The 15,781-nt window shown below is 42.4% G+C and overlaps 1 protein-coding gene across 3 annotated transcripts in view; it reads left to right on the top strand.

The window, feature by feature from the left end:
* LOC124721150 overlaps window positions 1–15,781 on the top strand; it is a 524,040-nt gene that overhangs the window by 226,423 nt on the left and 281,836 nt on the right. For all 3 annotated transcript variants that reach the window (XM_047245970.1, XM_047245968.1, XM_047245969.1), the window contains exon 2: window positions 7,597–7,706. In XM_047245970.1, the coding sequence (XP_047101926.1) occupies window positions 7,597–7,706 (110 nt within the window). The remainder of the gene's footprint in view (window positions 1–7,596; window positions 7,707–15,781) is intronic.

Genomic DNA, 15,781 nt, shown 5'->3' with positions numbered 1-15,781 from the left:
TTTCTCGGATCTTTTCGTTGTGATCATTACGCGAGATATATGTGGGCGGTAGTAATATGTTGCCCATCTCTTTCCGGAATGTGCTCTCTCGTAATTTCGATAATAAACCTCTCCGTATTGCGTAACGCCTTTCTTGAAGTGTCCGCCACTGGAGCTTGTTCAGCATCTCCGTAACGCTCTCGCGCTGACTAAATGTCCCCATGACGAATCGCGCTGCTTTTCGCTGGATCATGTCTCGAACAGTATGCGGAAGAAACGAACACCTATATCTTTCCGTGCAAGCTCTGACTTCCCTTATTTTATTGATGATGATCGTTTCTCCCTATGTAGATGGGCGTCAACAACATATTTTCGCATTCGGAGAAGAAAGTTGGTGATTGAAATTCCGTCAGTAGGTTTTGCTGCAACGAAAAACGCCTTTGTTTTAATGATGTCAACCCAAAATCCTGTTTCATGTCAGTGACTGCGGCCCCCCCCCCCCTCAATTTCTCGATAGTACAAAACTTGCTGCTCTTCTTCGAACTTCCTCGAAATATTCCTTTAATCCTATCTGGTAAAGATCCCACACCGTGCAGTGGTACTCCAAAAGAGGACGGACAAGCGTAGCATAGCCAGTATCTTTAGTAGGTCTGTTGCATCTTCTAAGTGTTCCTCTGTAAAACGCAGTCTTTGGTTCCTCTTCCGCACGACATTTTCTATTCCAATTTAAGTTGTTTGTAATTGTAATTCCTAGGTATCTAGTTGAATTTTATGGCCTTTCGACATGGTTGATTGATCGTGTAACCGAAGTTTAACGGATTCCTTTTAGCACTCGGGTGGATGACCTCTCACTTTCATTATTTAGGGTCAGTAGCAAATTTTCACATCTATACATTCATTTGCAGGTTAAGTGGTAGGATTACCGGAGGGGGCAGTGCAGTGGGGCTACCCAGTCTTTGGACAAAAAATTGTCTTCAGCAAAAGTAAAAAGAAGCTGTGTGGAAGCCACCGTGGAGCGTTGTCAGTAGCCGCCAGTGTGGTGATGGGGTCAGGTGTAGGTTACAGTACCAGGCACGCAAGTGGATTTCAAAGCAAGAATATTCGGGCTGAGCAGTGAATGGCGCCGGATAGCGGTAACCGTGCAGCACTGTCTCCACGCCAGAGCAAGTCTCCTGTTACGGCAACATGACTGGGCATCGATTTTAGTGAAACAGAGGGGCGCTGGAGGCACATAAATGTCTGGATGTTAAGTCTCTCCCACGAAAGTGCAAACGCAGGAACTATGCTAGTAATGTGTACAGGCAATGCTTTACAGGGAGGGTGCAGGGGGCAGGCACGAGGGAGGGGAGGGGAGGGGGTGTTTCGTGCTGGACAACATATGACGGCACACACAGAAAATAGAAATTGGACCCTATTCGTTGCCGAGCAGGAGGCGCTTGGGACAGGGGGTGCTACATGCTGAAACTCGTATGACAACACACTTAAAAGTTAGAAACTAGACACTGCCGGCTGTTGCACAGGGTTGTGAGGTGTATGTGCTGTGCACGTGGGTGGATGTGTTTCCCAGAATGACGTCGGAGATATGAGAGTGCCGAAGCTGATGCCAGCGAAACAGTAAGAGTGCAACTGTCAGATGTAATATGACACAACAGGCAAGAAATCACTGATCTCGATGTCAGCACTACTCTGCCCAGTACTGGCAGTGACCCACTACTAACGTTCTCCCCAAATATTAAATTCTTTAGTAAAGTTTTTCACAGTCTGGGCTGGAAAGGATTAAGACTGTTTCACTTGTTCCTTAGCTGTTCAGTATCAGCTTGAAGTAAGCCAGAACATGTAATGGAGCTGATTATTAGAGATCATACCCGGATCCATTTGCCGTGAAGTCTCAAAGATTTTGCCATTCGCTGCTACTTTTCTTGTAACTGAAAATGCCAGAAGACTCTAGATTCTGTAAGACTACCAATAACGTCGTACCGTCAAAACGAGATGCTTTCTTCTCGTTTAAGAGAATGTAAAAACAGTTAAAAATGTGGATATAGAAAACATGTGCCTGTACCTGAATGTTACCTGCCTTCCGGGAAAATACGTAAAAAACTCGTACAAGCTTATTCTCTCTGTTCAGTACATAAGTGTTGTAAAGTGGTATGTTGGTGATTCATAAAGAAAGTTATTCAATAGACTTGGGTATTATTTTGTAAGAAATACCTTTCAGATCCCGATCATAATACTTTTGGCTACAATCCATCTCCCTTCGTGCGTGAATTGAGAACTTGACGTTGGGAATAGTTTCTGTTGCTTTGGCAGAGAAGGGGCAGGTGGTTGCAATCAACTCGGCATTCTATCAACTGAGCACTTATCATCTCTCAGCTGACAGGTGTGTTTGATGAGGAGTCCTCACGTAGGACAGACATAGCAGAAATCACGACGACTGAACACCCAGTCTTAAATGCTATCGTTTTCAGTCCAGCTACTGTATCGCTATTGCTAAACATTTGGTCTCGATGGTTACATATGATACAGTCGCAAGAACATAAAGACGATGGAGTGGCTGCCAATCTGTTGCAAATAAGTAATCCACTAATCTGAGTATGGTGCATACATACCGTACAGGTAGGTGTGTGTGTGTGTGTGTGTGTGTGTGTGTGTGTGTGTGTGTGAGGAGAGGGGAGGAGGAGGAGGAGGAGGACTACTGGATCGACGACCTCGGCATTCTTGGATGAACAGGACGCGACAGCAAGAAAAAGACGAACCGACGGCCACTGTATTGTAATTCGCAGAACCTGTCCTTCTGTGGCAGTGTGGCAAGGAGCAGGCGGTACGCTTGATCCCGCAGCCTGCCCAGCGAGGGGACACGCCATACATTTTTACAAGGTGAAAACTGGATAGCAGCACACGTGAGAGTAGCTTACTCGAAATATGGCGTCAAAAACATTCGTGCTATTCGTACTCAGCAAAAGCTATCACTTGGAAAATACGTCTCACACACATCAACCTACCCTTCTCTCTCTCTCTCTCTCTCTCTCTCTCTCTCTCTCTCTCTCTCTTCTTCTTAAGAGTAATTAAAACTACAACGGTAAGTGTCGAGAGAGTCGTTCAAAAGAATTCCGTAGATGATCCGCTCACATAGAAGAACCGTTTGGAATGAAAATCGGCGTCACTGAACCGAATATTTAGTTTACAAAACCTTTTTTGTGCTAAACAAACTATGTTGTGTAGGATAGTGGTTCATAAGGCTACTTTTTACCGTTCCTTACGTCAACCCACACACAATCACTTCGTTGGACATGCGAAGAATGTTCATCACATACGGTTTGAAACATATCTTATGTGCAGTGATCGTTCTTGTATATCTGATGGATAAACTCCGAAACGCGTCATGTCAGCGATAAAGTCATTCCTTGCCTGAACTGCTATTCGCACGTGGTAAGTGTCTTAGCTTACTTCCAAACGTAACTTCGCATTTTAAACTCGCCAGTTTTGACGAGTAAGTGAAAATTAAGGAAAATGAAAGCTCCTGTTGTATGCGTTCGGTCGTAATCGTAGACGTACTCTCAAATCTTCGAACGCTCTGCGGCTGATCCTTGCATATAAATACTGCTGACGAAGTTTCCCTAGAAATGTAAATCTTCACTCTGCTAAAATTAAAGAAAGTAGAATACAGAGATATTTAATACGATCCGCTATGTCCATCTGTAATGAAAACCGGTAAATACATTTGTGAGCATGTAACTTCCCAGCGATATTACCTCTGGATTTTATAGTTCGCTCCACTTCAGTTTCTGTTCAGATCTCTTGCTTTTCCCTACCTGTCACGAACAGAAATCAAATTGAGTAGATCCTGTATAAAGATCCGATCTCAGCAACGTCGCACGATCTCGGTTTCACTATTTTCCACTGTCGTCGTAATTTAACGTAAAAAAAAAAAAAACTGTTTTGCTCGCGAGCTCAGAACGAACTAGATAGATGGTACATTGCCGGTACCTGTATAGTCCTAATCGTTAGCTGCCTCCTAGCATGGCAGATCCTCAACAAATTAAATAAAGGCCCAAACTCGCTACTCGTCGGGTTACACTACACGTCTGCAGTTAGTGTCCACATACTAGCAGCTTTCTGTTCCGCTGTGAGCAATGACGTGTTTGGTGAGGTAGCAGACTCCAAACGTTCATTGCATGCAGTTACACTCAGTTTTCGCTCGGAAACTGATTCAGATGGATCTGCATTTACCGCCAGCAGCGGTCGGTGCCCTTCTCCTCCGTCCCTGCCAACTAGCACGTTTGTACGACCACTGTTCTCTCCCTGTAGAAATGTCGGACAGCTCTCGTTTATACGCCAACGATTCGGGAAAGTTGCTAAACACGACAGCTCCCTTCTGCGATTGCGCCCCATTCTGCTGCGCTGATCCCATGCACTGAACTTCTCTGCTGCCACTTAAATCACGTGACCGCCTGGAACCAGTTTTACGCTATGGTTTTAAGACTGTAGCTAATACTTTTGTCCGGTGATCTCGGAAAATACTCGGTTAATTCCTTGCGCACAGACATGAATGTGAGAGACGTGATAGCCATGGAGAGCGAGTAGAGAGGACTGTGCCTCCCACGCAGCGGTGACGATGTCCGCACAGCCTTGGGCCGGCGGCTACCTCCGAATCCACTCCGCCGTCCAAATTAGAAACTGCGTCAACCACTTCCGTAACCAGTGTAAACAAGTTCCACGCTCCTACTTCGCCGGACAGCGTTGCTGACTCGTAAATTACTCCACATAATCGTGTAACTTCAACAGACCCGTACTACAACTTTTTGTGCGTTCTGGCGAGGGAGAAATTTAATGAATTTAAAATCGCCGTTAAAGGCGACGAAGCTAAGGAAAAATTAAGAGTGCCGTTGAGTCAGAGTTAAAAGTAACTGTGTACTTCTCATTTCAAAGCCGGTTAGGGGAACAGCATTGTACCCACTACTCGGGAAAGAAAAGAAAGTAAGGATGTAACGTCTCGTCGACCACGAAATCATTTGGAACAAAGCACAAGCTACGATGGGGGAGGAAATCGTACTGTCTTTCCAAAGGAACCACTCCAGCATTTGCGTAAAGCGATTTAAGGAAACCGCGGGGATTTACAGAGCCGCTCCCCCAAATAAGAGCGGTGGAACATAAGAAAGTAAGTCCTTACGAGATTTTCACTCTGCAGCGGAATGTGCGCTGATCTGAAACTTCGTGGCAAATTAAAATTGTGTGCCGGACAGAAACTAGAACTCGGGACCTTCGCCTTTCGCGGGCAAGAGCTTTACCACTGAGCTACCCAAGCACGACTCACGGTCTGGCATGGTTTTAATCTGCCAGAAAGTTTAATATCAGAGCACACTCGGCTGCATATTGAAAATATCATTCTGGAAACATCCCCCAGGCTGTGGCTAAGCCATGTCTCCGCAATATCCTTTCTTCCAGGAGTACTAGTTCTGCAAGGTTCGGAGAAGAGCTTCTGTGAAGTTTGAAAGGTAGGAGTCGAGGTACTGGCAGAATTGAAGCTGTGAGGGCGGGTCGTGAGAGGGTAGAGCATTTGCACGCGAAAGGCGAAGGTCCCGAGTTCGAGTCTCGGTCCGGCACACAGTTTTAATTTGCCAGGAAGTTTCATATCAGCGCACACTCTGCTGCAGAGTGAAAATCCCCCCCCCCCTCCTCCTCCATTTGCTGGTTCGAGACTTCAATGCCCACCACCCGCTTTGGGGTGGTCAGCTAGCTCGGCGCTTTGAATGGTTCGCTCTTAATGCACACTCAAGTGACCAATTTCCATGTGTCCTTAGATTACAGCCACAACTGCCATCTATGCGCCCAAGACACTGGAAGTTTTCCCAAGCCGATTGGACACTCATCTCCTCTCTAGCAACATCTGATGACTGTCAATTTCCTAGCATCGACGATCGGGTCATTCATGTTAACGGAAGTTATTCTTACAGCCGCGGAACGCTCAATACGTCATACCTCCCTTTTGTCCCGGCGCCCCACAGTTCCTTTCTGGAACGAGACATGCCGTGACGCAGTACGCGAGCGGAGACGTGATCTTCACGTTTTCCGCCACCACCCTACGTTGGCGAACTGTACCCACTATAACAGTTACATGGGCGATGCCATCGCATCATACGCGATAGCAAGAAGGCAAGCTGGGACTTATTTACCAGCTCCCATAACACCTTCACTCCCTCATCTGTAGTTCGGAGTCTAATTAGACGCTTATCGGGCCCGTCTAGTTTCTCCCTGACCGCAGGGATAACTGTCGCGCAGAGTACCACAGTGGACCCAATCGCAATTTCTAACTTATTGGATCAACACTTTACCGAGATTTCGAGCTCTTCAAATTAGCCGTCAGCCTCTCTCCCGAAAAAACGAGCGGCAGAAGTGCGACCTCTTGCTTTCTCCTCTCAAAATCGCAAAAGCTATAATACTGTTTTCCCTACGCGGGAACTCCAACACGCAGTCTTCGTCTCGCTCTTCTGCCCCAGTACCGGGTGGCATCCACGTCGAAATGTTGCTGCATTTATCATACCGTAGTCTGCGTTACGAAGGCACATCCGCGCGGGGTGACGTGCGTGATTCAGTCTCGTAGATGATTTAGTCTGGGTGGTGAACGACCGCTACAATATTCTAACTTTTAAAATGACTTCCCATTTCGTGAAGTCTGTGCTCCTTTGTAGGACTCGTAACTTTCTCCACTTCTGTTACGGAACTGAGTATAGAGACAGTACGAATTACTATTCTTTATATCACGTGTGAGAATTTGTAAATCATTATTTTGAACTCTGAACTGTTTTGAGCTTGTCAATATTTCGTGTACTGTGATTACGAGATGGACTTAGTTTTCTAGTATCTTCGATTACAATTTAGTTCGCCGGTTTTGCTACCAATCTCGTAACGCTCACAACGTAACTACTGCATTTGATAAGTGTGTTTTCTCTCTGTATTATAACCGAATATCGTAGGACCCCTTCCAGTTTATTTGAAATGTCCTTTCTCGAATAAACGTTATTCAGCATAATTCTCAGTAGCCTACATCAATTACAGACATTAGAATAGAACCATTTTTATTAAATTATTCATCTAACTTTTATTTTGTACTGCTGTGTATTTTATTAATTCACAATTCTAGCCAATGGATAGACTATTTGACTGCAGAATCACTGCTACAGGTTGTTGTTTGCAGCGAATTAGTAGCGGGGCTTGAAAGCAGGCGGGCGCGGCTCGACCCTATAACTACGTCCAGCTATTCCCTTTAATCAGAGTCGTGAGTAGCCAAAGTATCTGAAGTATGAAGAACCACAGGTAAAGCCACAACTGGTTTGCTCGTATGGTACGCTGTTTGGAATAGCAACTAAACCAGTAGTAACCGTTAGGTACCGTCGCAGTCGGTTGCTGCGTTAAAGGTATAATGCTAATTACCCTGAAAGGAAAGAAACGGCCGAGAAAATAGAAATACGGATATACGGTGTTGGACACAGTACCTTTATAAGTGCTTTGGGGAAGGCCTTTCTGCGCCACCACTATGGTAGCACCTATATCATCATGATCCTTGTGATTGCGAAGAAAGCTTTGCTTTGTTGGTGCCAATGCTTTCTCTTCTTGTTACAGGGAAGTGTACAGCGTCTGGTATGGTCGCGTTGGCTCGACAAACCATGTTCCTTCAGAAAAAGTTCAGCAACTTTTTAACGATATGCAGCTATATCCTTCAAAATCGCAAGGTAAGTTTAGCTTTTCATGAACTTCTCTAAAAACTACTGCTAAACGTATTTATAACGTAATTACAGCATTTTCACATTAAAAAATATTCAGTACAAGTAAGTTGGTGATAAACAAAAAAAATGCTTTTCACGCTGCACAATTTCATCCTATATTTCTAGAGCGATATTTGCACCTTTCGCAAAGACCCCTGATTTTTTTTTTTTTTTTTCCTCAGAAGATGACCTGAAATCAGCATACGTGCTTAGCGGTACAGTTTCCAACAGCGTATTTCATCCGCGTATATCCATTCAACGGATTATTTAAGGCCGGGTCTAAATGTGTCTTGTTTCTCATACACCCGTTGATCGGGGAAATTTGGATTATTTTGTTTGGTTAAACTTCTCAGTTATAGTTATTCATACAGTATGTAGCCATTACGAATGCAACAAATTAAGAACAACTCGTTTCGGAATTGATTGCGGTGGACGAAATTTCATCTTCGTAACTGGTATCAGCATGCCCGGCCTGAGGGCCGTTGTTATCAAACAACGCTATGTAAACAGCGCTTCTTTGCTTTGTGTGATAATTTGCTTTTAAGGCTATTTGTAGTTAGCCCTGGTTTTTCAAATGAGAAGTTGAATTTTATGTTGACATCTTACATGGGATCATTTTAGATTGATTTTGATGATCTGCTGCTTTTTCTTTTTTCAATATACGATGCATGTGGTTAGCAAAATTTATTTAGAGAGATCCAAATAAATCGTCAGTTTATCGTAACAAGACCTCGGAGCTCTGAATTCAGAGAAATTTTATTCCACCTATGTGAATAGTTTTTCGGGGGAAAAGCTATTAAGATTCTCGCGAGGGTTGACAAGGCCTAGCACATAAAACTGCGAAGTCTTCTTACACTAAATGTCATTTATTCACACGGCGAATTTACATTCCCCTGCAAAAACGATCGGTATGTTGTTGGTCTGTATTACTCCTTACGAAGGAAAGATCCAGTTACCATCGCAGTAAATGATTACTTACTTTGCTGCTGATACCACCTTTCCGCTTGGGTGCTGAACCCACCCACTCTGTGGTTCAGCGGGCATGAACACAGTGGAGAAACAAATGCGCCAGAGAACGAAATTTACTTTTGGAAGTAGCCCGACAAAAACTAGAATACTGGCACACGAACCCTGTTAGAGCAAAGGCAACAGACGATATAGCAGCGCAAAGTGCAGTTTTGTTTTACGAAGAAGTTGATGCTGCTACACTGTAAGCGCTCTTCCGGCTCGGAGATGGTCGTAGTTAGTGATTTCCTATCACCGCTGGTAAGATAGGAAACTGTTCTTGACAAAACCCCAGATAGGGTGTATTACATATAGGGCGTGGGACTGTGCACCAGGCTAATCTCGAAAATAAAGCCGTGCACTTAACCCGCCTACGTGTAACGAAACTAACAGCGATCAGGAAAGTCCAGTTATAATATCTGTGCGAGACTTGAAGTGTGTGACAAAATTAACTTTCCCGCCAAGGGTAAGGTACCTAGTACAGTACGGTTTGTAAATGCAAAGTTAAATCCGCCCAAAAGAAATTTTGAAGACAGATAACCCATGTTTCCAGAATGAAATTTTCACTCTGCAGCGGATATTGCGCTGATTCGAAAGTTCCTGTCAAATTAAAACTGCGTGCCAGACCGAGAGTCGAACTCGGGACCTTTATCTTTCGCGGGCAAGTGCTCTACCAACTGAGCTACCCAAGCACGACTCACAACCCGTTCTCTCAGCTTTACTTCCGCCAGTACCTCGTCTCCTACCTTCCAAACTTCACAGAAGCTCTCTTGCTTCTCAAACTTGCAGGAAGTTTGCAAGGTGGGAGACGAGGTACTGGCGGAAGTAAAGCTGAGAGAACGGGCTGGGAGTCGTGCTTGGGTAGCTCAGTTGATGCCGGCACGGTAGCTCAGCCCGTTCGGTCAGAGCGCTAGCTACCCTCTGTAACAAAAAAGAGTGAATAGATCAACGAAGAACCTGATTGGGTGTAATCGGATGTCCGCCCCGAACAAATTGGACGAACAATATAGAAAAAAAACGAAATCAACAAAAAAAAGTTACTAGAGCACTTGCCCGCGAAAGGTGGAGGTCCCGAGTTCGAGTCTCGGTCCGACACACCGTTTTAATCTGCCAGGAAGTTACAGGTAACCAATGTTTATGGAAATATGATGACTGAAGCTTCAGTTAAAAAGATTGTGCAACATGTTTAATGGCGGACGAACGAATACTTAACAGAATGATCGGTCCGACCTTCAGTTGTGACAACTCAAATCGAGGATTGAAGAAAAAATTATGCAGGACAGACATTTGATTACTGACGGACTAAGTATGCGCTTTCCTGAAATTCATCAAGTTGTAGTGATCCAGGTGGGTTTCTCGACTTTTGACCGAAGAATGTAACAAAACGTCAAATGGCAGCTGCAGTGACTTGACTTCTCTCACTCGGTACGACAATTTTATAAAGTACTTTGCTTACTGGTGAGAAGGGGCCACAAATGCAGACCCTTCACGAACTGCGGCGCGGGTTGTGCGTCTTCACGATAACGCTCACCCACATTCTGCTGCGTTGACGTAAGATTTGCTTCCGCAGTCCCAGGTTTTGAATGTCTACCTTATAGTGACTGTCATTTTGTCCCAGTTCTTTGTGAGTGGAAAGTACTACGGAAAGGACAACGAAATGGAAGAGGACTGTGGTGATTGGTTCAAATAGTTCGCAGTTATGTATGCATATTGCATACCTGTTGGAAAAAACAATTTTCTTTCATTAACTCCAATGAAAATGGCTGGGCCAACAAACATGATTTATTTGTGCTTCTTTCGTTACTTCGCGTTAGAACAGTTCCATATTTAAAGTTTAATAACTATTACGATTTTTTGTTGTATTGATTTATGTTTATTTCAAACCAGTTTTCAACATATTAGGCCCTCTCCAGGAAACAACTGACTAGCTTCTGAAAAGGACACTATTTGTTAGGTAACCACACATTATAAGCAAAGATACACTCCTCGCATGGAGTGTTGGGCATAAGACTTGTTTCTTAACGTTGAAATCACAATTTACATAGTGGACAATGTTAAGTACGATAAATTATTGAACTACACAATATTACAGGTTAAACGGTTATAACGCTAAATTTTGCGAGGTCCTGACAGACTGAGAAACTGTTAAACTAAGCACATTTTATGTTCTGCAACAAACATGACAACTATGGTATCGCAACCATATAACCTGTAATACTGTAAGATTCTGTATTTTAGATTTGTGTGTGTAATACTGTCCATCGCCTAGTTTGCTTTACGGTGTTTGGCGCACAATATAACTCAAGAGTGCTCAGTTAAACAGTTTCTCATTGTCAAGACTTCACAAAATTCAGCATTAGAAACCGTGTAACCTTTAATATTGCGTAGTTTATTTGTTGTACTTGACAACATTGATCAGTGTGTAAATCGTAATTTCAACGTAACTGATAAAAGTTCGATGCACAACACTCTATGCAAGTGGAGTGTATCTTTGCTTGTAATGTGTGAGTACTTACAAACTAGTGTTCCTGTTAGAACCTAGTCCGTCGTTTCCTAAGCTGGCCTAAGAAATTTTGCAAATTTGTGGTAATATCTGAAGAGGACCAAACTGCTTAGGTCTTCGGTCCCTAAGCTTACACACTACTTAATTTAACTTAAACGTACTTACGCTACCGACAACACAAATACAAACACCAATGCCCGAGGGAGAACTCGAACCTCCGACCGGGGGAGCCGTGCGGACCGTGAGAAGCCGCATAAGGCCGCGCGGCTGGCCTAATAAGTTAAAAACTAGACCGAAAAACGAAAATCAGTAACAGTGTACTTGTTGTTCAACCTTAAACAGCTGGGCTTCCGTACAGCACTTGCAATGTCCAACAAGACCACACACACACACACACACACACACACACACACACACACACACACACACACACTCACACACTTGGGTGGGTATATTCTGAAAATGTTTCATTCAAACAACTCAGCAACACTTCACTTTCCTACGTGTCGATTTTGTAGTCACCATGACAGACTATTGGTAGACCATTATTGAAGTCTTAGCCTCGTATATTTCGCACAGTACTTGCTCGAGGTTCCATCTTTAGTACCAAATTAGTACTCTGTGAATAAATTTCGAACTATATTTCGTGCCGCTATTGGCCAGGCAGTATCGTAAGAGTGCTCTTCTAGTAACTGGCTTTCTGTTTACTATTAATTATTAGAGTACACTTTCCTGAAATAAATCGCACGCTTTTACGCTATTGAAACCACGTTAAAATCATAGTTTCACATAACAGTAACGCCACAGTGCTTGCATACTCCGGCCGTCCAACTGCACGACATACACGCAGACATTCCTCGGCCCGGACAGCTGGAGCGTAATTGACAACACTGCTAAAAACGCGTCGACATGGCACTCAGTGTGCTCGCATAACTCGAAATGTCCAAAGATAAGGCTTACAACAGTAGACTATGCAGCTTTGACTACCTATAGAGACACTAACCGGCCTAAATTTTTTATTCGGCAAACCACCGTGCAATGTGTAGGTGACGATACGCCGTTGTCCCACTTAGTCTCTTACGGTATGCAGCTATCTGCGTGAGTCAGAATTTCTGTAGGTTATACGTCGTGCGTGATTCGGCGTCTCGTGACTTTTCAGTTGGGGCCGCGGTCGGAATCAGACGTCACACAGGATGAGGCAGCAGGCTCTTCAACCAACTGCGCGAGGCAGCGCCCGCGATTTGTAACTGCAACGGCAGCTGTCCGCTGTATCTGGCTCGAGCGTTTAAAATTCTTAGGTTATCCCCATTAAATCGCACATATCCTCCCTTGTCCATATTCTAGTCGGGTCGTTCTGTCTGTAGTGTATATATGAAGTTCCTCGTCAAGTCACTAAGGACTTCAGCTTATAAAAAGTGCGATGCAAATTTACTGTATTCTTCCACGTCAGATAAAAATGGTTTCATCATTCTCACTTTTTTAAAGAATCGTAAAGTCATTCTTACTTCGAAACACGTGCACATATTTATACTGAACTGGGATTGAATCTGGCAGTGATACAGAAAGCAGTCTCGCAATTCTTTGGTCCATGTTTCTTGGCATGTCGAAGAATTCGAACTAATTAACTTCTGAGAGACAGCGCACTTGCGTCTAGGGTAGGCAGCGCAGAAGCACATTCTTTACACTTTTCAATTTTTCACTTGGGCTTTTCTGGTTACAAGACAGTGAAAATTGTATCCAATATACCTAGGATCGTACTTTAATATGTCATACAAATAAGTTTGAAGTTAGGAAATCGTGTAAAGTTATATTTAACAATATGTTAAAAATAACGAAATTTACTCGAGGCCTGAGGCAATCATCCTATTTGTGTGGAATTTTGCCCCATAACAAAAGAAGTTATTGTAACGGACCAAAGGAGAATTAGAGTATTTGACAGGTACTGCCATTATTAACTTCTGTGGTGTTTTATTGTATCAAAATCACTACCATCACGATTGTCTAAATCACCGTGCTCGTACAAGACATCGATACATGAAAGTAACTTACTATTAATTTAAAAACAAAACATTTTAATACAAGGGAACACATTGTACAATTGTTGTTTGGCCTTTTCTTGTCACATTTCTATACAGTGTTCCCAGTACAGTCTGTTTTCCTGTTTTGTCTTCAGTCTAGAATCGATGAGGTGGAAAATTAATAGAAAACTTTGAAAACAAAGCTATGGTTGTGAAACGTGACAAAGGTAAGTCAGCCATTGTTCTGTATGTATATGAATGTATCCACAATATCTTTGTATTTCATGTACATTTTTCATAAAATCAAATTCAGAGTGACCTCACACTCCAATTTCAAGCCCATGGTAAGGAAATCACTGAAATCTTCTGATTTCGTGTTTTCTAACTCTGATGACGTAAAGTGCTTTCTTATGAACCTGTCAGCACCAAAGGTACATTCACAACGAAAGATTCATAAGTCTAGTTCTCCTGTGTGTTCCAGAGTTAGCTCAAGAATACCTGCATATTTTAGTGGTAGGAAGCTAAAAGTAGTAATCAGCAATTTTTATATTCATGAAAAGAACTTCTCAATTGAGAATCTCTGTGATCCTACTGAAGATATCAAAGATGTACCAGCACTAGACAGTGCCAGATATGCCACAGTGGACGTAGTAAACTGTTACACCAATTATTTGTGACAGAAACGAGATAATTGAAAACAACCTATTAAACGCACAGTTATCCAAGGCTGAGATACATGAACTCGTTGAACTGTTCGGCCTAATCATGTCACATAATTATGTTGATGACGATTATCCTGCATGATGGTACAACTGAAGAGATTGAAAACCTTCCAGTAGTATGCACAACAACATTAACTTCACTGTAGAACATAAAATTGATACAGGAAGCAATTTTCTTGAGCTTACATTTTATAATATAAACAACAAACATTCCTTTTAAATTTACCAAAAATCCCCCACGAGAGATATTGTCATAAGAAACTCCTCCTGTCACAAGTGCAACACACAAGAGCGTTCTTCAGATTTTCACTTAATAGTATACACAAAGCCCCACTCAGTCGTCTTAAAGAACAAAGAAATCGACATTAGCAAAGGAATTGCGCACAAGAATGATTACAACCCGAATATAACTGATAAACTTCACAACAAACTCAAAAAGAAACAATGCACACCACCTACATCAAATTCTCAAGAACACAAACTCATATATGCTCGTATCCCTTCTATAGGAAAAATTTCGTAGCAGGTAGCTAACCTTTTTCGTAACAGTGATATTCAGGTATCTTCCAGCACTAACAAAAAGCTACGTCAGCACACCATTCATTGCAACAAGATAAATAAGTGTCTCAGCAAATCAGGTATCTATAAGCTTTCATGTGACAATTGCTCACAATTCTACATAAACCAGACAGAAAGAAGTTTCACAATAAGATACTGGGAACACATGGATGCCTTCCAGCTAAATAATTTTGGTAGATCCACTTTCGGAACACTTCCGAAAGACAATTACCACTTAGCTACAGCCATTAAAGACAACCTGCAGATACTACACGCAGTCAACAAACGAAAGAAAATCAGTCTTCTTCAAGAGCTCGAAATTTATATCCATGGCTCCAAATCACTTCACGTAATTCTCAATGAACAAGTTAATTTCTACACATCTTTACTGAAATACTTCAAAAACCAAAAACTTCAACTCATTTCACCTTCAAAAGCAGCAATGCTTTGGAGGAAAAAAGACAAATTTAAACTTGCATAATTTTCCAGCAACTATTCTGTATTTTATAAATGACAGTGTGGGGTTTCACAATGTAACAATTTCATTCACATAATTTGTAATGTCTGTTACGTATCTAGCATCTCTGTATTTCTTTGATCTAAGCTGTTTGACGATAATCTGTTTTCCAATGTAAGCACCCTCTATGTTGTGAGCTCGTGTTATTCTGAAGTTAGTTACATCTTAAGTGCCACTACTGTATCAAAGACATAATATGGAAGCACCAACAATTCGTATGGTCACTAATATACAGCTAACATGTAAAAAACGAAATATTTTTTGTAAAAGAACGTGATAAATGTAATACGAAAACGATAGGGATACCTCAGCTACATGTAAGTACTGTAATATTTCACAACACGTGTCGCTTATCCACTCCCACATGTTTCAAAAAATTTGTGTCCATGTAATCATCACAGTATTGGTTTTTGATTTAAATACGGAATTTGGAAACATGTTCATGAACATAAACCACCTGAAGAGGCCTAAAGGTCGAAACCGTTCGTGTGTTAAATAGAATCACTTACTGTGAGTGGTAGCGGTTATTATTCTACAACCTATTTACATTGCAAAGTTGCTAAAAAAAAAGGTTCCATTTGTACTTCATTGAACCCCATGTACTTCAGATACAGATTTTCTCCAGTTACCTCCAGCTTAAATTATGACGAGCGATTAATGAGCGAACCCAGTCTTCCCTGCCACTTGGGTTTCTATATTAAACGGGTGGTTTGTATAGT

This window comes from Schistocerca piceifrons, chromosome X (assembly GCF_021461385.2).
Source record: "Schistocerca piceifrons isolate TAMUIC-IGC-003096 chromosome X, iqSchPice1.1, whole genome shotgun sequence".
Taxonomy (NCBI): Eukaryota; Metazoa; Arthropoda; class Insecta; order Orthoptera; family Acrididae; genus Schistocerca; species Schistocerca piceifrons.
Note: the sequence above shows the minus strand (reverse complement) of the source record. Positions and strands in the feature narration are given on the sequence as shown.